Source organism: Sapajus apella, unplaced genomic scaffold (assembly GCF_009761245.1).
Source record: "Sapajus apella isolate SASKATOON/1434 unplaced genomic scaffold, GSC_monkey_1.0 scaffold33, whole genome shotgun sequence".
Classification (NCBI taxonomy): Eukaryota; Metazoa; Chordata; class Mammalia; order Primates; family Cebidae; genus Sapajus; species Sapajus apella.
Window position 1 is genome coordinate 4,945,635 of NW_022436973.1, and position 22,714 is coordinate 4,968,348.

The following is a 22,714-nucleotide window of genomic DNA, read 5'->3' on the forward strand; positions in this document are numbered from 1 at the left end:
AGCAGTAGTCTGTTCAGGAGCCACACTACAGCAGGCATTTCATGCTGTTTACCCCTGAGCCTACAGACCAGAGTTCTTAATGGGGACTTCTTTTTTAATTCAGATTTTCCAAAGTAATCGTCCTTCTATATTTATAAAGTTAAAACTTACATAGCTGGTTTTCAAAGTCCCTCACCATATGACAGACCAAAAACCCTAACCAGAACTTTACCAAGAGGAGACATGCCCTACTGCTCCTTAAAGGTATCCTACATTATGATACTTAAGGCCCTTGCCTCAGAAGATGGGAAAAAAAAAAATCAGTAACAAACTATCAAGAGGTATCTTTTGGCTTAAAATAAATTTGCCCATAATAATTTCAAGTGTCTTCATTCTCTCATAGGAAAGATGCCTGTTAAGGTAGATGCATTTCCCTCAGTTGTCTTTAGCCTAAAGAGAGACAAGAATTGTGATAGGCAAAAGCATATATTTTTTTGAGTAGAAGGGAAAGATGTTACAGTATTTTAATATCTAATAGTTACGAGATTTTAGAAGCAAAGCCAAAAACCTTTAAAGATCACATACCTGTTAAAAACTCCTAGTAAACATTATATAAGCCCATCTCTCCTAACATTCACATTAATACAATCTTTAATTGAACGCATGGAGTCATTGTTCAGATGATGAACAATGAAATCAGCTCCTTATACTACAGTAACATTTATGAATATTTTACTATGACCCTGTTAATGGGCAAGATAGGCAGGTATAGCTTACCTTGGTACAAAAAGATTTTGTAGGTGTTTTAGTATACTTTGAACATATTGATTCGGCTCTTTAATAACTGGCAATGGAATAGAATCTTTCGGCAACACTAAAGCCATAATCCAGTCTGTATATACATCAACGCAGTATTTTACAGTCTCTCCATCCAATGGAAGGGTCAGTCCATAGCAAATTACTTCCATGGTCCATTTTACCTAGACAAAAGAAAATATCCACATAGAATTATTATGCATGCCTATCTCAGTAGACTGATTTAAAATGTTAACCTCTTTTACTGCAAAAAGCCCCTAAATTGACAGTATATTCGTCTCAGTATAAATATCAGATTTATTCTAGAGAATGCATTTTTCACATATCAAACATACAATTTCCCAAGCAAAGGATTTAAGAAGAAAATAAATTACTTATTTTTAAATATTAAGCCTATGCTGGTTTTTACCCTTTAGATAATATTATTATTTGCTCTGTGAACTAAAAAGTAAATACAGATCATTTCAATTTTCCATAGAGATTAGAGATGCAAAAACAGAACATTTTAGAGTTTTTTTCTCCACTTAATGTGTATGAGTATATGTAGCATTTAGAAAATCATATAGTCGGTCACATTCCATCTCCAGATTATGCAAATGGACAAATAACAGGAAGAAAGATGAACTGTTTGACTCTAATTTTACAACTGTTTTCTATGCCCCCCCAAAAAAAAAATGTACTTAAGATGAAGAACAAACACAGCTGAGAAAGGATTGAAGCTGGGTAAGATATTAACAAGGCATTTAGCTGCACTGAATGAGTCTCAGCCTCCTGACCTACCTGAATCAAATCCTAGGGACTGAGAGAACTTGTCTAAGAGACTGCTGAACCACTGCCTGCAGTCGTAAAGAATTGTAGAGATTAAGTAATCTGGCCCAAGTCACTGGTGTATAAAAGGTGAAGCTGAAAACTTGAATCCTGGTCTTCCAACTAGAAGGTGCCACTGGGCGCCTTTTTCCAAAATGATTTTGGCACATTAGTCTACTATTATTCTGTCATGTAGTAACTTGACCAGTTATGTCTCCATCTATGAGAAACCCTAATTTGCCAAAAAAAAAGGAGGAAACTGCATTCCAGACATTGTAAACTGGAAAGCTTAAGTGAATTCCAAACCAAACTTTGAGACAAATTACTAAGCAATCAGTGAACACTTATAAAAGAGAAGCATGAGGCTGGGCTCATGCCTGTAATCCCAATACTTTGGAAGGCCGAGACGGGTGGATCACCTGAGGTCGGGAGTTTGAGACTGGCCTGGCCAACATGGAGAAACCCCGTCTCTACTAAAAATACAAAATTAGCCAGGTGTTGTAATCCCAGCTACTCGGGAGGCTGAGGCAGGAGAATCACTTGAACCTGGGAGGCGGAGGTTACAGTGAGCCGAGATCACCCCACTGGACTCCAGCCTGGGCAACAAGAACGAAAACTCTGTCTCAAAAACAACAACAACAACAAAAAAGAGAAGCATGATCCAAGACTCAACTTACTCAAAAAGATCAAGTCATGCCAAATCAGCTTCATTCTTTTATTAATAGGGTTACTATTTAGAGGGCTGACAACGATGTAGTCCTTGCAGTTTGCAAAGCACTTTCATAAATACCACCTAGCCATCACAATAACCCTGTGTAGACAGAGTAAACTATCCTTACTTTACACATAAGAAAACAGAAGCTTAGCAAGATTAAGCAATTTGGCACAAGTCACTGGTTTATAAAAAGCGGAGCTGAAAACTTGAACCCTGGTCTTCCAACTAGAAATTTGAAGCTATTCTCACCATGCCATTAACAGAGTTCTCTGGCAAATGGGTATCTGGGTATTGGCAAGAAATCTGAACAGACCCAAGATCTCCTTGCGGACAAGATGGAAACATATGGCCCAGAGAATGGTAGAATGGCTAGATTTACAACAGGTCAAGATAACACATGACAGAGTAACAGTAGATTAATGTGTCAAGATCATGTTGGAAAAAGGTGCTCAGTGGCATGCCAAAGTCTCTGCTAAGATTTTAACTTAAGGGAAAAAAAAAGAAAAACATTATATGTTGATCATCTGTAGACATCACAAAGCTAAAAAGGATGACCAACTTATTGGACAGAAATTCAGGATTCAAAAAGACTTTAAAAGCTTAAAACCAAAATCAAATCTAACAAGATAAATATATGTATTAAATTTTTAAGCTCAAAAGCAACTACAAAGGCTAAGGGTAGGAAATATATGGTTTAACTGCATAAATAATAAAGAAGCCTACAACAGCACAATGAAGTTGTGACAAATTTGGAGCAGGGTGTAGCAAGATTTAGCCACATAAGAGAAGAGATTCTAAAAGACACTGCAAGTCCCTAATTATCAGATAAAAAACCAAGGAGAAGATATCTTTGGTGACATCTTCACAAAATCATTTAATTTTGTAATTCTAGAGGACACAGTGAGAAAGGAGAAAAACAAGGGCTGTACCAGAGCACCTCTATCTACTCATGTACCATCTCATCCCAGGAGAAGGCAATAAGGAATCCCCAACGCACCAGGAGAACCACTAGGGCCTGTGCTAATCCTCAAGGAGAAATCTAGGGTCTTCTGAAGAGAGAAAATGCTGAGGACCTTTTCTCTTCAGTGACCCACGGCTGAGGGATAACTGCCCCTAGAACTACAAGTTTTAGTCTTATATCTAAGTCTAATCTCTCCTTCATAAGAAACCAAAAAGCAAACAGAAAAAAGGATCTGAGAAATAGGGTACAGGTTTTCCTAAACATGAACTCTGAAGGTTGCATGAGCTTCTTCAACACAAGGGACAAAGTTTTAATCCTGCATCTTAGCCAGAATTTATATTAGTAAGCTCCTCTATCACTCCGTTCTCAGGGCCCCATCGCACCTTCCCAATGGCAATTTAACTTCAGCCCAGGCCGCTGAACCCAAGAAAGAACAAAGGGCCAGCTTCAGGGCAAGCCATTCCAACAGCCCCTACCTCTAGAAACAGCAAACATCCAGCCTGGGCAACATAGTGAGAACACCATCTCTACAAAAAATTTTGTTTTAATTAGCTGGGTGTGGTGACACATGTCTGTATCTAGTTCCAGCTACTTGGGACTCACTGGCATGGAAGAATCATTTGACCCCACAAAGACTGAGGCTACAGTGAGCTGTGGTCATGCCACTGCATGCCAGCCTCAGTGACAAAGCAAGACTCTGTGACAAAAAAAAAAAGAAACACAACCCCAATTCCAATCACCTAGGCTTAGGCCAGAAGGGTTTGGCTTCTCTGCATCACTCTTAAGCCTGGAAGCTAGGAAGGGGCAGGTAGGGACAGGAACAGGGAAAAGCTTAAGCACAGCATACACGTTTTCAACTCGACAGAAGATGAGTCTTCAGTCAGAGGCCATCTCGAGGTAGGGATGAGGCCTTCTAAACACACTCTAAATGGAAATCGGAAGACTGAGACTAGAGCTTTGGGGAAACGGTTTGATACTGAAGTCTCTGTCTTGGCCTTTAGCTCAAGTGGAGAATTAACCATAACTAGTAAAAAGTCCCAGCAGCGACACAGTGCAACTCATTTCTCATAACCTCCATAAACTCTGAGTCCCAGCCCTCAACTCAAACAAGATCAAAATTGCAAGTCACACCACATTGGGCAGAAATCCATTAGAAAGCTGATGTTATTCTATTACAGCTCTTTTCAAAGAAAAAAGAAAAAAAAAGTCAACATTAAACAAATTCTTCAAAAACAAATGTGCATTTTCTTACAATAGAATGAAATTTAGAAACACTTACTTCTTTGTCAGTTTTTAACAAACTCTCACTACCAGCCACTGAAGGGGTACCTAACACCTGCCCAAGAGGACGGACTACAGCATTTGCCACCTCTCGCCCAACGTTCTCTGGATAGCTGTGCAGCACACTGGTATGGCCTTTATCATTCTGAATCACCAAATGCAGTGACCTCCACTCAGAGTACATTGTGCCACTAAAGTACAATCCAAATGGCACCTGAAAAGACAAAACAGAAATGCATGTCAAATTACACTACTGGAAATTAATAGAAATAAGTAAAACAGATGTATAGACTTTTTGTATGATAAAGAATGCTGCAAACATCTTGCCTCTGAAGACAGAAAAAAATGTATCTAAATGTTCTGGGAATGTCCCAGAACCTCAGGGTGAGATTAGATAGGAAGGCAGATCCTGAAGCTCTCTGAAGCTACAAGAGCCCTCAGAAGCCCTGGGGCAGAGCTGGAGAAAACGGCGATTGGGCAGGGAAATAACATGATTAGATACGGGACATTCACTGCATGAAGGAACCCTCGAATTCAATGGTTTCAAGATAGAAAAACATGGGAGAATGGAATGGCCTAAGTAGGAAGGGGAAGACAGGAGAATTTACTAAGACCCAGATTTTCAGTCAACAGTTTCAGAGTACCTACTAGCTGCTGGATACATATCCCTGCAATGTCTCAGCACTGTCCTCAAATTGCACTTAAAAATTATTTGAGACTGTTTCATTCTCCGCAATAGTGGTGCTGAAATGTTCAGTAGTGGAACACTGGGAAGTCGCAGTGTTCTTCAGGAAACATATTAAGAGCTGCCACTTATTAAGCATTTACTACATGCTACTCATATCACTAAAACAACCCTATGAACATTCAGTAACATTATCCCTGTTTCACAGATGAAGATGCTAGAGCACAGAAAGGTTTGCTTCTTACCTGAAGCTTCAAAGTTGTAACAGGGTAGAGCTAGGGTTTTTTGTTTTTGTTTTTGTTGAGACAGTCTTGCTCTGTTGCCCAGGCACACTGAAGTGCAGTGGTGTAATCTCAGCTCACTGCAACCTCTGCCTTCCAGGTTCAAGCAATTCCCCTGCCTCAGCCTCTCAAGTCGCTGCAATTACAGGTGCATGCCACCATGCCCAGCTAATTTTTGTATTTTTAGAAGAGACGGGGTTTCACCATGTTGGCTAGACTGGTCTCGAATTCCTGACCTGAGGCGGTGATCCACCCACCTCTGCCTCCCACCCAAAGTGCTGGGATTACAGGTGTGAGCCACCGCACCTAGCCAGAGGTGGTTTTCAACCCACATCTGTTAAGCTCCATGGCATGGTCTTAGCCATGACACATGCTGCCTCTCCCTATTCCATACACTGTCCAGGGCATGTACTGCTCTTGCCTACACTGTACATACTCCATGAAACGATACGTTAAGTCTACTGCACATATGAGGGATGTCAGCTGCAGAAAACATATCCGTATGAATGCAACGTAAATATTACAACCATAAATGCCACACTTATAAAAAGAATAAATGATGGTTACCCCTTTCCAATTCATTTCTGTTAACTTCCACTTTCTCCTTGTTCTGAAATATGTTTGCCCAGCAAGCAGTTTAAGCAAACTACATAGTTATTATTAATGTTTAAAAGGTTCTATACCTAGCTGGGCACGGTAGCTCACGCCTCTAATGCCAGCACTTTGGGAGGCCAAGGCAAGTGGAATGCAAGGTCAGGAGTTCAAGACCAGCTTGGCCAATATGGTGAAACCCTGTCTCTACTAAAAATACAAAAATTAGCCAGGCGTGGTGGAAGGCACCTGGAGTCTCAGCTACCTGGGAGGCTGAGGCAGGAGAATCACTTGAATCTGGGAGGCAGAGGTTGCAGTGAGCCAAGACCACACCATTGCACTCCAGCCTGGGCAACAGAGCAAGACTCCATCTCAAAAAAGCAAAAAAAAAGTTCTATCCCCAAAAGCTACTTTTTCCTTAAATTGGAAAGAGACTGGCATTGTTTAATTTTATCCTGAGAAACCTCATCCCAGCTCACCAAACATCAACAGCATATGACACTTTTCTAAGACTAACTCTACTGAAGTATAAAGAAAAATACTTAAAGAATTTTTTAAAAAGAAGAGCATACAACATTTGAGAATCACAGACATAAAGAATGAAAATCAAACTCTTTAGCATGAGAGTCAAAGTCATTAACAGTGTGGTCCCAAACTATCTTTCTTTCTCCTTTCCATACACAGGAATCCATACATTTTCCCTCCCATCCAATTCAATCTACTCAGCTTCCTTTGGAATCTGAGGGACTCTGGGCCCAAGTACCCTTCAGTGACCCTATAAACATCTTGTACTCTCCCTCCTCCTCCTCTGGATCTTTCCCTGAAAATGGGTAGGCAGGAGGAATGGACCAACATCTAACAAGGCACTCACAATTCAAAGGAAGGACAAATGCATCTGACTACTAAAATTGCCTCAGTTTCCTCATGATTTATAAAGAATTCCCCAAAGGATATCCTGGTGTCCCCCTGAAATAAGTACTCTCACCAATATAAGGGAGAAAAGGGAAAGCTCTGATAGGGAGCCACCACCATCAAAAGACAACTAATTTCCACACATATTTTTTCCTTGCTTTTTAAAATTAACATACATATACATACTTACATATATACTACATACATATACATATAGTATAAATATATACACACTGTATAGTCTCTTACACAAATGCATAAGTATATTATGCTACAGAGATTTCTGTTTTAGTGTGGTTTTTCACCCTTTTCATTTTTGTTAGGCTTCATTCCCTGTCCAAATAATTTACTTCCTTAACAGACAACCCTGTTAACATCTTTTTTTTTTTTAATTGTAGTTTAGGTTCTGGGGTACATGTGCAGATCATGCAGGACTGTTGCATTGGTACAGATATGACAAGGTAGTTTGCTGCCTCCAACCCCCTGTCACCTATATCTGGCATTTCTCCCCATGTTATCTCTCCCCAACCTCTCCACCCTCCCCGTCCCTCCCCTAGATACCTCCCCAACAGACCCCAGGGTATGATGCTCCCCTCCCAGTGTACATGTGTTCTAATTGTTCAATACCCGGCTATAAGTGAGAACACGCAGTGTTTGATTTTCTGTTCTTGTGTCAGTGTGCTGAGAATGATGGCTTCCAGATTCATCCATGTCCCTATAAAGGACATGAACTCATCGTTTTTTATGAGTGCATAGTACTCCATGGTGTATATGTGCCACATTTTCCTTGTCCAGTTTATCACTGATGGGCATCTGGGTTGGTTCCAGGTCTTTGCTATTGTAAACAGTGCCACAAGGAACATACGTGTGCATGTGTCTTTATAACAGAACGATTTATAATCCTTTGGGTATATACCCAGTAATGGGATTGCTGGGTCAGATGGAATTTCTGTTTCCAGATCTTCGAGGAATCACCACACTGTCTTCCACAATGGTTGAGCTAATTTACACTCCCACCAACAGTGTAAAGTGTTCCTATTTCTCCACATCCTCTCCAGCATCTGTTGTCTCCAGATTTTTTAATGATAGCCATTCTAACTGGCAAGATGGTATCTCAATGTGGTTTTGATTTGCATTTCTCTAATGAACAGTGATGATGAGCATTTTTTCATATGTTTATTGGCCTCATATATGTCTTCTTTTGAAAAGTGTCTGTTCATATCCTCCACCCACTTTGGAATGGGTTTTTTTTTTTCTTGTAAATCTATTTTAGGTCTTTGTGATTCTGGATATTAGCCTTTTGTAAGATGGGTAGGTTGCAAAAATTTTTTCCCATTCTGTTGGTTGCCAGTTCATTCTAACAGTTGTTTCTTTTGCTGCACAGAAGCTCTGGAGTTTAATTAGATCCCATTTGTCTATTCCCTCCTATATTTTGCACCACTCAAAACTTTCAATTTTTTTTGAGATGGAGTGTTGCTGTCACCCACGCTGGAGTGCAGTGGTACAATCTTGGCTCACTGCAACCTCCACCTCCCGGGTGCAAATGATTCTCCTGCCTCTGCCTCCTAAGTAGCTACGATCACAGGAGCATGTCACCATGCCCAGACAATTTTTGTATTTTTAGCAAAGATGGGGTTTTGCCATTTTGGCCAAGCTGGTCTCAAACTCCTGACCTCAGGTGATCCACACACCTCAACCTCCCAAAGTGCTGGGATTACAGGCATGAGCCACTGTGCCCGGGTTCAATCATATTAAAATAACTTACATACATGCATAGCTAGGATTGTACAGGTACCTCATGAATATCCTTCCTACTAATAACAGATTCTTTTTAATGGCTGAGTAATATTCCATGGCATTTATATGGCCTAATTTACTCAACCAGTCTCCTAATGATGTGCATTCACTTCATTCCCCATTTTTTCGTCACTAGGAAATAATAACGCAATAAGCATACTTGTTAATATACCCTTAAGCAGTGTCCTTTTTACTTCTATGGAATAAGTTCTCAAGTTAAACTCCTAGGTAAAAGGATATATGTGCTTTTAATGTTATTAGGTCTTACCAGATTGCTTACCAAAAAAAGTCATAACAATTGCCATTTACATTAGGAACAGATAAGAGCCATTCTCTCATTTACCCCACTCCCTGCCAAAAATCAGCATTATTTATTTATTTGCCAACTTGATAGGCATAAAATAAAATTGCATTGTTCTAGTCAAATATTTACTTTTATTTTATAGCTTCTGGCTTTGAGTCTGGCTTTAGAAGGTTCCTCTCTCCCATCCCCTCTATCAATGTTTTTCAAACTGTGGGTCACAAAACTATCAATGTTTTTCAAATATTCCCTTAATATTTGGAAATTTATTGGAAATATTTCAATGTCCATCACAGACAGCACATTATTGAAAGAAAACAGGTTTTAAGAAGGCCAAAAAAAAAAAGAACAAACTAGCTCTCAAACTCTATTGTACACTTAAAAATCATCGGGCGAGGAGAGGGTCTATCTGAAAATGCAGGCTCCTAGGCCCCATCCAGAGAAAGCTCAATTCCGCAGGTCTGAGGTAGGGCCTGAACATCTGCATTTTAAAGAAATGGCTACCACCCTCCCAGTTCTGAAGAGAGGAGTATACATTATGAAAGACCAATCAAAATAGGTTTAATAGCTCTTAAATCCTTCTGGCAAACTTTTTAAAGTTTTTAAATGAAAGAAATTTTCATTTTCTAAATGTATTCATGTTTAAATGATTAAATGTAAGAAAATGAAAAATGTTTTCAAGAAACATGTAAAGTAGAAAGATACAGGCTGGGCATGGTGGCTGACACCTGTAATCCCAACACTTTGGGAGAAGGAGGCAGGCAGATCATAAGGTTAGGAGTTCGAGGCCATCCTGGCCAACATGGTGAAACCCCATCTCTACTAAAAATACAAAAAATTAGCTGGGCATGGTGTCACGCACCTGTAACCCCAGCTACTCGGGAGGTCTGAGGCAGGAGAATCACCTGAACCTGGGAGATGGAGGCTGCAGTGAGCCAAGATGGTGCCACTGCACTCCAGGTTTGGGCAGCAAGAGCAAAACTCCACCTCAAAAAAAAAAAAAAAAGATATAGAAAGGATACAATGAAAAAGCTGAACTAAAATATTAAAATGTATGTAACAGAAAAAAAGATGCTAAACTTTAACAAAATGCAGACAGACAAAAAACATTAAGACAAAGAAATGCATTATAATTAGAAACGAACAAGAAAGGCCAGGCGCAATGGCTTACATCACATCTGTAATCCCAACACTTTGGGAGGCTGAGGCGGGGGGTGGGTATCACCTGAGGTCTGGAGTTCGAGACCAGCCTGGCCAACAGGGTGAAACCCCATCTCTACTAAAAGTACAAAAATTAGCCAGGAGTGGTGGCAGGCACCTGTAATCCCAGCAACTCTGGAGGCTGAGGCACGAGACGCTTGAACCCAGGCAGCAGAGGTTGCAGTGAGCTGAGATCGTGCCACTGTGCTCCAGCTTGGGTGACAAAAGCAAGACTCCATCTCAAAAAAACAAACAAAAAAAAACTCAACTTTGATGAAGAGGTAAGGACCCAATTGAGAGCTTAGGGCAATGGTTTTTAATAGAAAAACCTGTCACCTAGAGGCACTGTGGAAATAGCACAATGATTGTGGCAGGCTGCTGGTATTGCAGGCAGAGTCAGGAAATCTAGACATCCTGTACTGCATGAGACAGTACTGCACAATGAACAATTATGCTACATCTCACATTACTTTTGAATATCTGCTAGAAAATCATTCTGAACTTAGTTGTCTAAGACTAAAAATTAACTTCATTTACATATAAATACAAAACACATTGCACTATTTTAATACACTGAATTTTCCAATAATGCAATTACGTAAATTGAAGAAGACTGAACTTCATTATCTTTAGAACCAAGAACTGTTCACAACTCTAGAAAAATCATATAATCAATGGCCAAGCCACTTGAAGTATCTGAGCTAATATTACACATTTGTGTCAGAAACACAATTTCAAGAACTACATAGATACTTCCTTAGCCCTTACTTCAAGGAGTCAAACATAAAAAGTGTCATACTACTGTCTTACTTCTCAACTTATAAGTAGACACAGCACCTGCCTACTTCATTGTGCCCTCTAGGATAGTTGTACATATTTTTATTGAAATACTAATTTTATTTGGACAGTAATGCTTTTCCTTTATTACAGTAAGAAAGTTTCATTTTTCAAAAAAAATAAATCTGTGTGTTGGTAAGCCATATATATATTTGTTCGTTTGTTTGTTTTTCAGACAGGGTCTTACCCTGTCACAACTTCCCAGGCTCAACTGATCCTCCCAATTCATGCCCGGCTAACTTTTTGTATTTTGGGGGGTTTCACCATGTTGCCCAGGCTAGTCTCAAACTCCTGGACTCAAGCAATCTGCCCATTTTAGCCTCTCAAAATGCTGAGATTACAGATGTGAGGCACCATGCTCAGTCAGTAGGTTATATATTATCTGTTAATTTCAGGATACAAAGGTGGTTAATTACCATTTATAAGATCTGAAAAGACTGAAAACCACCAATTTAGGAATGTAACATATTAAGTAGCAAAGTGGGTAGAGTGGGGGCTATGGCAAAGAAGAGTATAGAAGCTCTGTTTAAAGTCACTCTGTTTACAGCTATTACTCAGTTCTAGCTGTCACCTGGTAGGAATGTAGACCCAGAGTTACCAGATAATCCAATTTTTGAAGAGACACAGAAAATCTGGACGTTTCTACAGAGTCTCCTATTCTTTAAATGTTACCAATTAAACTCACGATTAAAAAAAAAATGTTGGCTAAAAAAGAACTTATCGATGGTCCAATGCATGCCTCTGATCACAGATAAAGGCATAACCTAGTTTTGGTAACTGAATTAGCACAATCCTTTCGGAAAGAAGATAGTAAAGTATATACTCTGTATGAGCTGCTGGTGCCCCAGAAGTCACCCCAACCCACCTTTGCTGCAAGGACTGGGCTTATAACCTAACTATGAAGGTCCTACAACTTCATTTTATTTCATCTTGGTTGCTGTTAGGGAAAAAAAGGATGAAGGCAAAGTGTAGTGATAGACTTGATAGAGGGAGTTCCATTTGGCCCAGTATTGTCAGTGGCCAGCCTACTCTTAAAGACACAACTAGAATTGCCAGCACAAGTTCTCTGCCTGCTGTCATCCACATAAGATGTGACTTACTCCTCCTTGCCTTCCGCCATAATTGTGAGGCTTCCCCAGACATGGAACTAGCATTTCTCCATTAAACCTCTTTCCTTGGTAAATTGCCCAGTCTCGGGACTGGGCAATTTATTGGCAGCGTGAAAACGAAATAATACATACGATAACAACTATAACATGTTAGAACATTAAACTGTTCAATGTGATATATATGTGTATGTATATATATATATATACTTTTTTTTTTTTTTTTTTTGAGACGGAGTTTCGCTCTTGTTACCCAGGCTGGAGTGCAATGGCGCGATCTCGGCTCACCGCAACCTCTGCCTCCTGGGTTCAGGCAATTCTCCTGCCCCAGCCTCCCGAGTCGCTGGGATTACAGGCACGCGCCACCATGCCCAGCTAATTTTTTGTATTTTTAGTAGAGACGGGGTTTCACCATGTTGACCAGGATGGTCTCGATCTCTTGGCCTCGTGATCCACCTGCCTCGGCCTCCCACAGTGCTGGGATTACAGGCTTGAGCCACTGCGCCTGGCCCAATGTGATATTTTTTAAAAAAAATAGGCAAGATACCATGGAAGTTCAAAGGAAAAAGACTACCTTTGATTGAAAAATATGCTGAACTGGAAAACAACAGAGTAAGCCCAGGAAGACCACAGATACAGGGCATATGAACTGTGCATTGAAGGAGGGTTTTGACAGGGGTAAGAAAATTGAGGTGATAAGAGAGTAAAAAGGGGCAGATAAAAAAGAAAAGAAAATACATAGAAGAAAAGACACTTGCTTCAGGTAGGGAAAAAAAAAAAAAAAAAAAAAAAGGGCACCAGAAACTGAAAACCCAGAGTGAAAGGAAAGAATGCTATATGTAGAAGGTGGTAAGGTTTCAAAGGTAAGCAGTGACCAGTTTTGAAGGACTCTAAATGCCAGGATTGGATATTTGTAATTAATGAGCAAAAGTTTAACCTTATCTTATCCGGGCATGGTGGTGCACACCTGTAATCCCAGCTACTCAGGAGCCTGAGGCATTAGAATAACTTGAACCCAGGAAGTGGAGGTTGCAGTGAGCCAGGGTCACACCAAGAAGAAAGTTTAATCTTATCAGAGGAATGACACATCAGGTACTAAATTTCCATTAAAGCAATTTGAGGGAAGTGTTTAAGATACACTGAAGGGATAGCAGAAGAGAAAACTCCAATGTGGCTACCAATAGGCTAGGGTTGAGGGCAATCAGAGAGGTACCTGGGAGGAGTTGGGCACTGCAGTGAGATATGAAGATATAACTGAAGTTAGATGATAAAGGACTTCAACTGCAAAGTTAGGGATCTTGAGTCTCCTCCCCAGTGGACTGTCTACTACCAACCTGAGCTGCTAGCAGAGAAATCTCTATCTTCAATGCTCCAGAAGTAAATATGATGGGAAGAAGGGGAAGAAGTCAACAGTGCCCTCCTGCAGATCCCTTAATTTCCTTCACAACTCTATATGTACTCATTTTCTAGGAATTCTCTCTGGAGGTTCTGTGTGCTGGGTAACAGCTTATAGCTTGTAAGCACCACCAAAAAATAACATGCAAGTTTGGTCTAAATGACAAATTACCCAAATAATCAATACAATGGTGGACACTCTAAGACCACAGCCTGACATTAATTAATTCAAAGTTTATTTATTACATGCCTTCTATGCAACAAGCACAGAAAATAAACATCATCCCTGTTCCCAAGGAGCTTCAAGTCTAATTACAGAGAACAATTCTTTAAAACTTTGTAAAGCATATCCAGACATCAGTTATTTCATGAAACAAACATTAAACACCAGCTACATGTCAAATTTGTCCTAGATTTAGAGATACAAATATAAACAAAACACAATGGCTGCCCAAGAGAAAGTTTCATAGTGAGGAAGACGAGAGAAATCAAAGATGACACCATGGTACAGTAGAATTCAATATGGTAATTGATGAGTTATGACAGCAGCATAATACAACAAAAAAACTACTTGAGGCCAGGCATGGTGGTTCATGCCTGTAACCCCAGCACTTTGGGAGGCCAAGGCAGGTGTATCACTTGAGGTGAGGAGTTCGAGAACAGCCTGGCCAACACAGCGAAGCCTCATCTCCAATAAAAATACAAAAATTAGCCAGGTGTGGAGGTGGGTGCCTGTAATCCCAGCTACAGGGTAGGCTGAGGCAGAAGAACTGCTTGAATCCAGGAGATGGAGGCTGCAGTGAGCCAAGATCATGCCATTGCACTCCAGCCTGGACAACAGAGCAAGACTCCATCTCCAAAAAGAAGGAAGGAAGGGAGGGAGGAAGGGAATCTACTTGAGATATTGCTTGAGCACAACATACTTTTGCATAATTGATCATTTTTAAAGAGCTTTCACATGTTACTTCATTTTATTCCAATAACCCTAGAAGCGTAAGACAGATGTCACCAACCACTAGGAAAGGAAACAAAGTAAAGCTATGACTTGCTCAGGATCACATCAAGTAACAGCAGAGCTGGTAAAAGAAACTCCACCTCTTGCCTCAAAGTCCAATGTTGCGTCCCTTTGTACAGACTCCATACCTCACCATATGACCTTGGACAAGTCAACTGGCATTTCTCTTTTTGAGACAAGGTCTCACTCTGTTGCCCGGTGTGGGGTGTGCAGTGACACAATCTCGGCTCACAGCAGCTTCCACCTCCCAGACTTAAGTAATCCTCCCACTCAGCCTCCCAAGTCACTGAGATTACAGGTGCATGTCACCATGCTCTGCTAATTTTTAAAAAAAAATTTATAGAGACAAGGTCTTATTATGCTGCCCAAGCTGGCCTCAAACTCCTGAGCTCAAGCAATCCCGCCACCTCGACCTCAAAAAATGTTGGGATTACAGGTGAGCCACCACACCAGGCCACCTGGCATTTCTTTGTCATAGTTTCCTCATCTATAAAAACAGGGAGAATACCAGCAGTGCCTATCTAGAGTGGCCTGGGAGAAGGATCAAATAAAGCAACCTAAGTTGACATACTTCAAAATGTACCAATGGAAGGTACACTTTATAAGGCATGCCTACTTCTCTTGGGAAAAATAGGGTACAGGGTGCTAAAACATTGAGCAAACAAATGAACTGTGCTGGATTTTAAGGTACACAGGTCCACCAAGTTCATCCATATAACCTCATGACTAATAAAGGCAAAAGGACTATAGTTCATTTTTCTGTTGCAGTCCTACTGACCCCATAAGGCAAACATCAATAAAGCTGGCAAAAAAAAGGAATGTATTCACCTGTGTACCAGATGCTATTAGAGATCCCGTCAAACACCTGAATTACAGGAAAGAAAGACAGGTTCTGCCTGCATCTCACCCCCGCTCAAAAAAATGGAAAGCAGTAGTGTTTGCTAATCTAACCAAAGAATATTTGTTTTGTTTTGTTTTTTCCCCCGAGACGGAGTCTTGTTCTGTCACCCAGGCTGGAATGCAGTGGCACAATCTTGGCTCACTGCAACCTCTGCTGCCGGGATTCAAGCAATTCTCCCACCTCAGCCTCCTGAGTAGCTGGGATTACAGGCACGTGCCAACACACCTGGCTAATTTTTGTATTTTTAGTAGAGACGGGGTTTCACCATGTTGGCCAGGCTGGTCTTGAACTCCTGACCTCAGGTGATCCGCCTGCCTCAGACTCCCAAAGTGCTTGGATTACAGGCATGAGCCAATGTGCCCGGCCCCAAAGAATATTTGAATACCCTGTTTGCCCCCACCAGCACCACCACAGTTCTCATCTTTTATGCCTCAGACCTTCTTTGTCCAATACAGTAGCTATCACCACATGTAACTATTTAAATTTAAATTTTTTTTTAATTTTAATAGTTTTAATTAAAATAGTTTTAAGTTTAAACTATGTGAATCGGCCGGGCGCGGTGGCTCACGCCTGTAATCCCAGCACTTTGGGAGGCCGAGGCGGGTGGATCACAAGGTCAAGAGATCGAGACCATTCTGGTCAACGCGGTGAAACCCCGTCTCTACTAAAACTACAAAAAATTAGCTGGGCATGGTGGCGCGTGCCTGTAATCCCAGCTACTCAGGAGGCTGAGGCAGGAGAATTGCCTGAACTCAGGAGGCGGAGGTTGCGGTGAGCCGAGATCGCGCCATTGCACTCCAGCCTGGGTAACAAGAGTGAAACTCCGTCTCAAAAAAAATAAATAAATAAATAAATAAATAAACTATTTGAATCAAACTCCACTTCTTACACTAGTCATTTTAAGTGCTTCCGAGTCACATGTGGCCAGTGGCTACCATATCAGAGCAGGTAAGATTTAGTTCCATGATTGTAGAAAATTCTATCTCACAGAGCTGCTTCAGATACTACACTATTATTTTTATTTCAACTTTGATTAGACTCCTTGAGGAAAGGGGCTATGTCTTATTTATCTTTTTATCCCCAGTTTATATAGCTAAGTGTGTGAAAACACACTAAGTACTCACTATACTGACAGTCCTCAACTTATGATTTTGAACTGTACCAGGGTGTGAAAGCAATATGCTTTCAGTAAAAACTGTACTTTGAATATCCACATAGCCATTCTGTTTTTCACTTTCAGTACAGTATTCAATCAATTACATGAAATATTCAACATTTTATTATAAAATACACTTTGTGCTAGATAATTTTGCCCAACTGTAGGCTAATGTAAATGTTCTGAGCATGTTTAAGGTAGATGAGGCTAAACTATTCTGTTCAGTAGGTATATTAAACGCATTGAGCTATTATGTTCAATAGCTATGTTAAATGCATTTTTGGCTTACAATCTTTTCAACTTTGATAGGTTTATTGGGAAGTAATCCCATCATAAGTTGAGGAGCCTCTAGATACCTAACTGAGTTTCTCAAACATAAGCAGATCACTCTCTCCACTTTCCTATCCCATACATACACAGAGACGTGCAAACACAAACCAATAATACACAAGACAACCTTTCTCATGGGGCAGGGGGCAGGGGTGAAAGGGGACACTGTCCAGAGGAAGGAGGGCTACGTTCCAGTACTGGAGGTGCTGGAAGCTAACCATGTAGCCTTGGCCAAGTTATTTTCCACATCTATAAGAAGATAGAATGAAACTCCATGCAGCTTAATTTTAGAACTTAAATCACCTTGCACCAAAGAAAATCAAGTATTCTGCCCAAAAAGTCTTTGCACGTGTCAGGAAACACACCTGCTAACACTGATGAGTACCTTGTATTAAACAGAATCCATTTCCAGGTCCCAAGCTATCACGATTAGAGTCACTTTTGTTCTCTGAGCATGTGGAATTTTTCACCTTTACTTTGGGGCTCAACTAAAGACTTAAACTTTCAGGCTTAAAGATTAAGTTTCTTCCATGTGCTAAAGTAAGAACTGGATACTGTGTCCATATCTGATCAGAGACACAAGGACAGGTTTCTTGAGTATTTGAATTTAACATAAATTGTCCCATCAGTTTCTATTAGTGCTAAGCCTGAAAATCGAGCAAATAGTACAAAACAGAACAAAGAAAATATTTATAAAGAATACTTTATAGGCCAGGCACGGTGGCTCACGCCTGTAATCCCAACACTTTGGGAGGCCAAGGTGGGCAGAATACTTGAGGCCAGGAGTTCGACACAAGCCTGGCCAACGTGGCAAAATCCTCTCTCAACTAAAAATACAAAAAAATTAGCCAGGCATGGTGGCGGTCACCTGTAGTCCCCGCTACTCAGGAGGCTGAGGCAGGAGAATCGCTTGAACCCAGGAGACAGAGGTTGTAGGTGAGCCGAGATCATGCCACCGCACTCAAGCCTGGGGGACAGAGCGAGACTCCATCTCAGGAAAAAAAAAAAAGGAATATTTTATGAAATGTGTTCTTAATTCAGTCTACGTACTTTGTCATATTTAACTGCTATAAAAATCTGTATTGTCCAAAAACCTCATCATAATAACCTTCACACACACATTCACTAAGATTTGCAAACCCTTACATGGTTTTAAGACCAGCCAAGAACAAATCCAATCTGAATTATTGGCCTGCCTTCCTTTAAAACTTGTAAACATGGCAAACGGACCAATGGCAGTTCAGGCATTCTGCAATAAATATGTGCTAAATTTGTCAATTCCTGTGACATCATGATTTTACTCCTCATTAAGTATTTATATCATCTCTCTCGGTGAACAGAATCAACTATTAACAATGGCAATTCAGGCCGGGCACGGTGGCTCAAGCCTGTAATCCCAGCACTGTGGGAGGCCGAGGCGGGTGGATCACGAGGTCAAGAGATCGAGACCATCCTGGTCAACATGGTGAAACCCTGTCTCTACTAAAAATACAAAAAATTAGCTGGGCATGGTGGCGCATGCCTGTAATCCCAGTGACTCAGGAGGCTGGGGCAGGAGAATTGCCTGAACCCGGGAGGCGGAAGTTGTCGTGAGCCGAGATCGCGCCATTGCACTCCAGCCTGGGTAACAAGAGCGAAACTCTGTCTCAAAAAAAAAAAAAAAAAAAAAAAAAAAATGGCAATTCCATCTACTTGTATTTCCCAAATACCAACAAGGCAGTGCCATTTAGTGGATGACAACTAAACACTTTTTTGGAAAATGAAGTAGGGAACACATGCAAAGGCCTAACAATAATAAAAAGACTTCCCTATAGACATGATTGCGTCTGTAATAAAATCAGACACTAAAAATCAAGCAATGTTGATTGCACATGGTTAGTCCTACAAAGTGCCTTGCAATTGGTCAGTGTGTGAGTTCAACTGCTGGACAAATGACTGAACATAACTAAAATGTTCATTCCGAACCAAAAAGAACAAAACTCTATAAGCTGGGCACTACCAAACATCTTTTACAAAAATGGAAATAAAGAAGAATCTGTTTGCAACGTGATCCATCTATAACATAAAGGGACCCAACCATTCCATCAGTAAAAGCTTTGTGAGTCTGTATGTCAAAGCACTGGAAGGAATACAGAGATGAAGAAAACATGGTCCCTGCCCTAAAGCTTCTCATAATTCAGAAGAACGGACAGAATTACAACCCAGAAAAATAACTGGTAAGTTTCACTATGATGTTGCTAAAGAGCAAACTGGAAGGACTCAAGGTGGGTGGGGGTCAGTTACAGAGATACCTTGAAGGGAATGTTTAAAGCTATGTAGCCAGAGAAAGGAAGAAAAGGGTATGTAGGCCTGGAACGGTTGCTCACATCTCTAATCTCACCACTACGGCAGGCCAAGGTGGGTTTGGGACCCTTCAGCCCAGGAGTTTGAGACCAGCCTGGGCAACATGGAGAAACCTCAACTCTACAAAATTTAAAAAAAAAAAAAAAAATCAAAAATTAGCCAGGCATGGTGGCACACAGCTGTAGTCCCAGCTACTTGGGAGGCTAAGGTGGGAGGATTGCTTGAGCTCAGGAGGTGGAAGTTGCAGTGAGCCAAGATCATGCCACTGCATTCCAGCCTGGGCAACAGAGCAAGACTCTGTCTAAAAAAAGAAAAGAAAAGGGTGTGTATATGTATACAGGAGAGAGCAGAACTGTAGGCGTTGGGGTGGAGTGGTCAGAAAGCTCAGAGGATGGTCTAGGCAGATGAATAGCATATGTAAAAACCACCCAGAGGTTAGGGATGCTACACCTGTAAGTACTGTATATTTAGGAAAATTGCAAACGAACAGTTTTGCATAAGATGCATACATTTCAAATGTTCGAGATGACTCTGAATCCCTGCAGAGAAAGTTACTTCCCACTCCCAACAGTCTTTCACCAGGTGTAGTGGTCAGCGGACCTAAAGAAAAGATCTCTGCGGTGGAACTTGCATGTTTAACAAGGTCCCAGACAATTCTCCTGCACACTTAAGGTGGAGAAGCAGAGATGCATTTTGAGATGCAGAATTAGCAAATTACATGCGGTTCTCAAACTTTGCTGCACGCTGGAATCACTTGGGCATCTTTAAAAAATATACTGAAGTCTGGCTTTCACCCACTAGACATTCTGACTGTATTGGTCTGGGATGCCACATGGGCATCAGAAACCTTCAAAAGTTCCCCCAGGTGATTCTACGGTGTAGCAAAGGAGGAGAGCCACTGCCCTAATTGTTAAGCACTTGGAACTGTGGAGTCGGACTGCTTCGGTTCAAATTACTAGCTATGTGACCTTGGGTAATTAAGTCACCCAACCACCCAGGGACTCAGTCGCCTCATCAGTAAAATGGGGACAATAATCCTACCTCGCAGGTTGCTGTGAAATCAGACGTGGTTAACGTAATGGCATGATGCCTGGCGGATAAGAATCGCTTAATGGGGGTTAGCTGTTTACTCTCATTATCAACTCTTCCTCATCAGTGTCACTGTGCAATGGGCAGTATCGTCCCCACTGGGCGGCAGCAACTCGCCTACCCTTTCTGCTGGACCAAATTCTTTGCCAGAGTTGTCTCGCTCAGCTCCAGACCCGCCCCCTCCCCCAGGCTGCCAGGAGAGGGCTTGGCCCGGCCGGGGCAGCTCCTAAGGATTAGACCGGGTTTACACAGACTCGACAGCAGCCGCCCACTCCAGGGCCGAGATTTCCCCGCCCCCGTGGGTCTCCCAAAAATTTGGAGATGCGCTTCCAAAGGCCGGGCCCCTGGAGCACCCAGGGTCGAGAAACAAGCCTCAGCCGTCCCCAGACCGCCCGGAGGGGAGGAAAGGAAAGGAGAGGGGAGGGTCCGGCCGCGGCGGAGCCGGCTGCCCAGTTACCTGAGGCTACGGGCGGGGCCCGCATCGCTGGGGCGGGCGCCGCCGCCGCCGCCGCCGGCCGCACTCGGCCTTCCGCCTCACGCGACCCGTGCCATTGGGCCGGCGCTTTCACTGCCCTGGCCGGCCGTCCTCAGGCAGTCCGTCGTCCACCCGTCAGCCACTCTCCCAGGGCGCCAAGGGACGACGAAGGCCAGTCGGGCCAGCCGGCTGGGCTCTGCTCAGGCAACTTCCGACTGCCAGGGGCGGCGGCGTCAAATAACTCCCTAGCCAAGTGGGCCACTACGCGTGCGCGGTGCGCCAGCTCAGAGCCTTCTGCGGGGCTGAACCGGTGGCGTCAAATAATTCCCGAGACACGGAGCCGGAAGCTGCGCCTGCGCAGCTATCCCAGATCGCCGCGCGGGGCGCATTCCGTCCTCCCTTTCCGGATCAAATGGCGAGGGAGGAGTGAAGTGACGGATCCACCTACCTCATCGCAGCGCAGAGGAGGCACTCCACCTGCGTCTTTAGGAATGTTACGGCAATACACTCTACCTGTTTTCGGTGCAGGCGAAGTAAGGGGCTTGTCTGCAAGATTCTGGCTCCCACAGAGGCTCTAGGAATTTCTCCCATCCCAAAATTTCAGCACCCTTCCTCTGAAATGATGTTCTTTACTCGCCGCCCTCTTATTACATGGGCACATCATTAATTATGAGCAGTGCTCTATTTCAGGCCTGGTGTGGGTTACAAAGGTGAATGGAACATAAGATTTAGAGCCTCTCATTAAAGAGCTGAATCTGATAGAGATAAGGCAGTAATAATAATAGTAAGAGATACTACTTTGAGCACCTGCAATGCTCCAGACATTTTGTCAACGGTACCACTTTCAATAACTTGCTTTCACTTCAACGAAGAAAATAATAAGTACCATTGGAGAGGTACAGTTTAAGTGCTTTGAGAGTGTAAAGGAGGAAACTTGGACTGAGCGAGAAGAGGAGGGAGGAATGGTGGAATTCTTCACGAAGGACCTGGCCTTGGGTCTGACCTTGGGAATTCAGAGAGAGAGGGGTCAGGGTGTTGAGTAGAGGTGAAGACACGGGTGTCTGAAAAGCAGAAAGGAGCAAAGAAGATTCTGACTCCTCACTTCGGAAGTTAGTCTCTTCTAACTGAGGTGAGGAATGGGTGATAAGGGAACTAGTATCATCATAGAAAGGGTAAAATTGAAGAGTGTTCCATCGAGACCACACCTCAGCCCCCAGGAAAATAGCTACAGGAAGGAAAAGGAAAAAGAAAAGTAAGAATGTGCTAGCATAGGAACAAGGTTATTTACAGGACACTGTGGATCCAAGCAATACATTTCAGTTCAACGCAGTGTGACAAATTATGTAGCAGGCTAACTCAGTATCTATTTCAACCACTCCCTCGCCTTCCTACACTACAGGGTCTGGAAAGCAAAGCACACAGTTCTCTACCTTCCTTGCTGCTAAGGGTGGCAGTGAGAAAAAGTCCTCGCCAATAAGATGTAGGCAGAAGTATCAAAGGAGACCTTCCCTTCCTTCTTCCCTTGGAGAAGTTTGTGTCCTTCACTTTTCCCCTGCTTCATGCTTGGAACTAGGCGACACCTGGTACACAGCAGCCTAGCGGTCATGAGGAGGACTGTGCTAAGGAAGGTGGAGCAGAAAGACAGGAGACTGCCTGTTTGGGTCATACTCAAGCAGCTACACAAACCCTGTACTACCTTCCTGTCTTATGGGGGTGAGGAATCTTACGTATACCAGAGTTT

General features: G+C 42.2%; 1 protein-coding gene across 11 annotated transcripts in view; it reads right to left on the minus strand.

Annotated features, from left to right (window-relative positions):
- RALGAPB (Ral GTPase activating protein non-catalytic subunit beta) overlaps window positions 1–21,190 on the minus strand; it is a 101,845-nt gene extending 80,655 nt beyond the window's left edge. For 8 of the 11 annotated variants that reach the window (XM_032294963.1, XM_032294961.1, XM_032294960.1 and 5 more), the window contains exons 1-3: window positions 20,956–21,178; window positions 4,558–4,773; window positions 757–959 (exon numbers count right to left, since the gene is read on the minus strand). In XM_032294963.1, coding sequence (XP_032150854.1) covers window positions 757–959; window positions 4,558–4,743 — 389 coding nt within the window. In that variant the 5' untranslated portion in view covers window positions 4,744–4,773; window positions 20,956–21,178. Of the gene's footprint in view, window positions 1–756; window positions 960–4,557; window positions 4,774–9,988; window positions 10,005–20,955 lie in introns of those variants that run through there. The other 3 variants (XM_032294962.1, XM_032294954.1, XM_032294964.1) reach the window with 3 other exon arrangements.
- Between the last annotated feature and the right edge of the window lie 1,524 nt (window positions 21,191–22,714).